Raw genomic sequence first — 4,726 nt, 5'->3', positions numbered from 1 at the left:
AAGACGCTCACCAACCTAACAATAATGACTTCACCAATTCAACCAGCATCTCAATCAAGGGCACTAGCTATAAGCATTAGCCACAAGAACTCATCAGAGATATCCTAAGGCCAGCTTAGAGAAGATTTTCCATGTATAGTCGCTAGAATCATGCCCTCGTGTATATAACATTTAAATATTACATTTATTATATTATTCATTAGTTTTAGCCCTCCAACCCATAGAAATACGAGGTTGAGATGCATCTTTAAGGTTTTACGTAAATTATTACTTATAAAAAGTATATTGAATCTTAGAGCTTTTGTTCTCACTCACTTTAGCTCTTCCCCTCTTGCTCTAAATAGCCTAACTAGTTTGCCAGTATGGTTAATGTGTTACTCACGAGCAATTTTAGATCCAATATTCTTTAAAGTGCAGTGAGCATGTATTAATGACATAGACTACAAACCAAGCACTACAAGCAGCAGAAGAATGTGATAGTAAGAGATCGATCAACATGAAGAATTAAAACTTTGCAAATCATCGTCAACTTTTGGAGATGAAGAAGAGGATCATGCAAATGATCCAAGGGGTGCTGGGGTGAATTACTAAAAGTGGGTCCTCATACTCAATGAGCTTTAAGGTATGATCTAGTGCCAAGGAATTAACCTAAACACATGGCATTAGTTAGATATATTGTCTCAGAGCTAAAGAAGAATCATCTCCCCTAAATCAACAAGATCTTTTTTATTTTTTTAATAAGCACAATGAATACTTAGTCATGAAGCAAAACAAAACACTCTATTTCTAGAACATAAATAACATAACTACCATCCATTGGTTACTTTACATTTTATCTATCTCTAATATATATATAATATGCAATAACACACTCTACAACTCTTTGTTAATATAATTCAGTTCATTTGTCCCCACAAGTCAATCTCACTCTCTAAATAAACTAACCCATTATAATATCCCTCATCCTCCTCTGGCATCATCATAAAATCCATCACTCCATTGAGCTCTTCTCTCCATAACATCTGGGAACTGCTCAACTCTTCAGCAGAATTGTATTCATGTAAAATTATGCTTTGATTTGGCTTTATTTCATAGGATTCTTGCTTGGAAGAAGAACTCGAACTTGCTTCTCCTTGAGCAATCTTCTTCTTTATGTGTGTGTGCCATAAATTCTTGATCTCGTTGTCCGTCCTCCCGGGAAGATAAGAAGCAATTTTAGACCATCTACGGATTCAAAAGAGTAGCTGATGAACATGTTAATAATAAATATATATTTATATTTCACCTAAGTATCTAAAGATTATGAAAATTTATATTTTATTTTATTTTATAAATATTATGTAAATTGATATCAAACTTTTAAGTGTTAAAATGGGTCCCAATGTTGTTTACATAGCACTAACTTGTTGCCCAACTCTGAGTGTAGACTGATGATGGTATCTTCCTCTTCCTTGGTGAAGTTTCCTCTCTTCACATCTGGCCTCAAGTAATTAATCCATCTTAGCCTACAGCTCTTTCCACATCGCAGCAAACCTGTGCCAAATAGCAGAAAAAATATAGTTGGTCTTCAAATTAGAAAAAAAATATATTTAAAAAATAATAAATTTTCTTATGTGAATGTAATTAGCAATTAAGCATATCATAATAATTCAAATTTCACGTTCAAAATAATTTTTTTAATGAAGAAAATGATTAAGAGGCTGTTTGGTTGGAGGAGTTTTGGAGTATTAGAAATTATCACGCATTTTGTTAGCAGAAAAGTAAATTCAAAGCATTTTAAAGATGAATTTAAAACTCGTGTGATGTATTCTAAAATCACACCCTATTCAAACAATTTTAAAATACACCTCGCTTGATTTCTTTCACACCAAAATCCCATCACATCCTCTACTCCGCATTGTCGATCTTGTTAATGCCTACGTGTGGTCATCGGACGGTCTAGAGGCGAATCAAGATGTTTCACGTCACCCCGATACGCCAGTACATAGCAAATGGTGAGATGACGCATTCTGATTCGTTTCTGAACAGCTTTCGGTGACTACACGTAATAATTTCACCTACTATAATGTACTCTCATCATGTCATCTCCTTCATCTCAAGTCATCAATCCCAACGAAACCTCCCCTAACAAGCTCTTATAACGGAGAAATTATTCTGAGCGGTAACCAGACGCTGTCTGGATGCGAATTAGGACACATCACGCACTACAAGAAAACCCGTCATTACCGGCCGGCGGACTAAATCCGCCGGAACACACATATATCCAACGAAAATTTAAGTTTCTGGCGCACTTTTTGTTACGTATCAGTATTGTATACCGGATGACATAGCGCAATATTCTAATTCTTTTTCGGGCGGTCCGGTGACCGCACAGAATAATTTCACCTTATCATGCCCTCTTCTTCCTCGCAACCAATCGGTTCCATCATCATCACCCCCAAGCTAGCTCTTACCACTTATTTTCTCTATCACAGACTACAGATCTCATCAACATGTACCCTAGTGAGCTCTCATAAGTTCTCTTCTCTTTCACATGAGAAAGAAAAGAACAGTACAAAATTCAAATTTAACTACATTTATAACATAGAAATTTATATGAAGAGTTACCAGCTTGTTTAGGAAGATTTCGCCAGTTGGTGTGGCCGTGCATGGTAATATATGCAACAAGCTTCTTGTCCTCTGCGGCAGTCCATGCGCCTCTCTTCAGCCCTTCTTTCTCACAGCACGGTTGTCTTCCTCTTCTTTCCCCTTTCCTCGCCATTGATGGATCTCTCTCAAGCTCGCCTTCTCAGTTCGAGCTGATGAATCGAACAGTTAAATATATGCGACATGAAAGGGGAGACTTCTCTGGTCTTCTCCTTGGTCGTTGCTCAAAAACAGTTGATGACTAACAGGGAAAGCATGCATCACGAGTCAAGTAAATGAATTTCTTTCTTTTTTTATAATTTTTTTATATTGCCATTATATCTTATTTGACTTCAATTTTTTTAAAATTTTTTTCAGAATTTTTAATGATGAGTTTTACATGCGTGAATGTGTAACATCTTTGTTGTAAAATAAATATGGATGATTACTTCTTTTTTGATTGAAATAAAATGAATATAGTGTAAAGGTAACGATAATAGTGGCCGATTGGTAGCGACGATGGCGAGCTATGGGAGCGGGCGACCAGAGGGAGTTGGTGGCAACATGCAGATGCCTGACAGTGTTCAATAGAAATGGAGGTGGCGGTTGGCTGCAACATGCGATGGCAATTCTGTATTTGAAAATCGACTAAATCTAGCAATTTTCATATATATATGCATCAAATTTGAACTAGATAATAAATTTTGAAATCATATATGAATTATATAACATTTGAAATTTGCCCAACAAAATATTTGTATTTATGAAATCCATGCATTCGAAATACTTTACATTACAAATCCAGCAAACCAAACAACCTCTTAATCATGCTTCGTTTTCAGAATTAATTCACAATAAATAATGTGAAAAGATGACAAAAAAATTCAAATAAATGCTAATAACATTTCCTTCAAAAAAATCAAAATTATTAGTTTCGATCAAAATCAAAATAAATATTTTTTTATTTTAAATAAAAGAAGAAACAATAAAGTCTTAGGCTTCATTTGGGACGGCTTTTTTACTGCTTCTTGAAGCAGCTTTTTAGTGCAAAATTTTAAAATATTATACTAAAAAGCTGCGCACAGTAAGAAAATCGTCCCAAACAAAATCTCAGTATGAACCGTCTAACCAGACTTTGACTGGGGAAGTCAACAAGTAATTGTCTGAGCATCGGATGCTTGTAGCTTTATTACCCAAGCATTCAAGTATTTCAACGAAAGCGTTTGGAAGGTGGACTGTAGCCACTAATTAAGAAAATTATTATTTCCCAAAAAAAAAAAAATTATCGCTTTTGCTCTTGCATATAATTTGATGATCTTCCTTTAAGAAAAAAAAAAATATTTTTGATATATTACTTTTAAAAAGTACTTATTAATATTAGAAATTTACATCTCAATATGCGGAAATGGATGAGTGAGGGTTTAGGACTCATCGAAGGGAGAAATTATTCTGTGCGGGCGCTGGACGTAGCTCTACCTTCGAAGGCGAATCAAGTAGAGCCACATCAGCGGTACCGAACAAAGGGGTGACGTAGCGCATTCTGGTTGATCTCCGAAAGGCATTCAGTGTCCGCGCAGAATAATTTTTCCATCGAAGGATCATGATGCATTCGATATGAGTCACTTGCCCCAGACTAAGGGGCACTCGTCTCACCCGGAGGAGTCATTCGCACTTGCTCAGACTAAGGGGCACTCGCTCACCTTGATCTCAACAAATTTCAAATGAATGCTACTAATATTTCTTTATTAAAAAAATATAAGATAAACATATATAATTAAAATTTTATTTTCAGTCAAAATTTTCAAAATTATTTGAAATTCAAATTAAATTATATATCTTAAATAATCTGTCTCTGTAACTTAAAACCCTTCTAATAACAAAATCACAACTTATTTTAAATAATTTTTTATTGCAATCAAATTTAATACTTTTAAATCAAATATGAGAACATTAATATAATCTTAGATTTTGTTTGGGATAACTTTTTTTCTTCAACTTAAAAAAAAAAAATTATTCTTTTTTTTTTTTTGCATTTAAAAGTTGTCTAAAAACAACAAAAAAAAAGTCTCAAATAAAATCTTAGATTTTATTTGCTATAGCT

The 4,726-nt window shown here is 34.3% G+C and overlaps 1 protein-coding gene across 1 annotated transcript; it reads right to left on the bottom strand.

Annotated features, from left to right (window-relative positions):
• Positions 1–874: 874 nt before the first annotated feature.
• LOC110098032 (transcription factor MYB4) lies at positions 875–2,865 on the bottom strand. Its single transcript, XM_020824732.2, has 3 exons — positions 2,608–2,865; positions 1,404–1,533; positions 875–1,224 (listed from the first exon to the last, which is right to left on the bottom strand). Exons 1-3 carry the CDS (start codon positions 2,759–2,761, stop codon positions 897–899), a joined length of 612 nt encoding a protein of 203 aa, XP_020680391.1. The 5' UTR covers positions 2,762–2,865; the 3' UTR covers positions 875–896.
• Between the last annotated feature and the right edge of the window lie 1,861 nt (positions 2,866–4,726).

Source organism: Dendrobium catenatum, unplaced genomic scaffold (genome assembly GCF_001605985.2).
Source record: "Dendrobium catenatum unplaced genomic scaffold, ASM160598v2 fragScaff_scaffold_726, whole genome shotgun sequence".
NCBI lineage: Eukaryota > Viridiplantae > Streptophyta > Magnoliopsida > Asparagales > Orchidaceae > Dendrobium > Dendrobium catenatum.
This window is presented reverse-complemented; position numbering and strand designations above follow the sequence as displayed.

Bases quoted from the DNA above. Each gene is read 5' to 3' on its own strand.
- LOC110098032 (XM_020824732.2), bottom strand. From the start codon at position 2,761: ATGGCGAGGAAAGGGGAAAGAAGAGGAAGACAACCGTGCTGTGAGAAA. The intron at 1,534-2,607 runs GTAACTCTTCAT...TATTTGGCACAG, and splicing joins AAATCTTCCTAAACAAGCTG to GTTTGCTGCGATGTGGAAAG. The intron at 1,225-1,403 runs GTTAGTGCTATG...TTGAATCCGTAG, and splicing joins CACTCAGAGTTGGGCAACAA to ATGGTCTAAAATTGCTTCTT.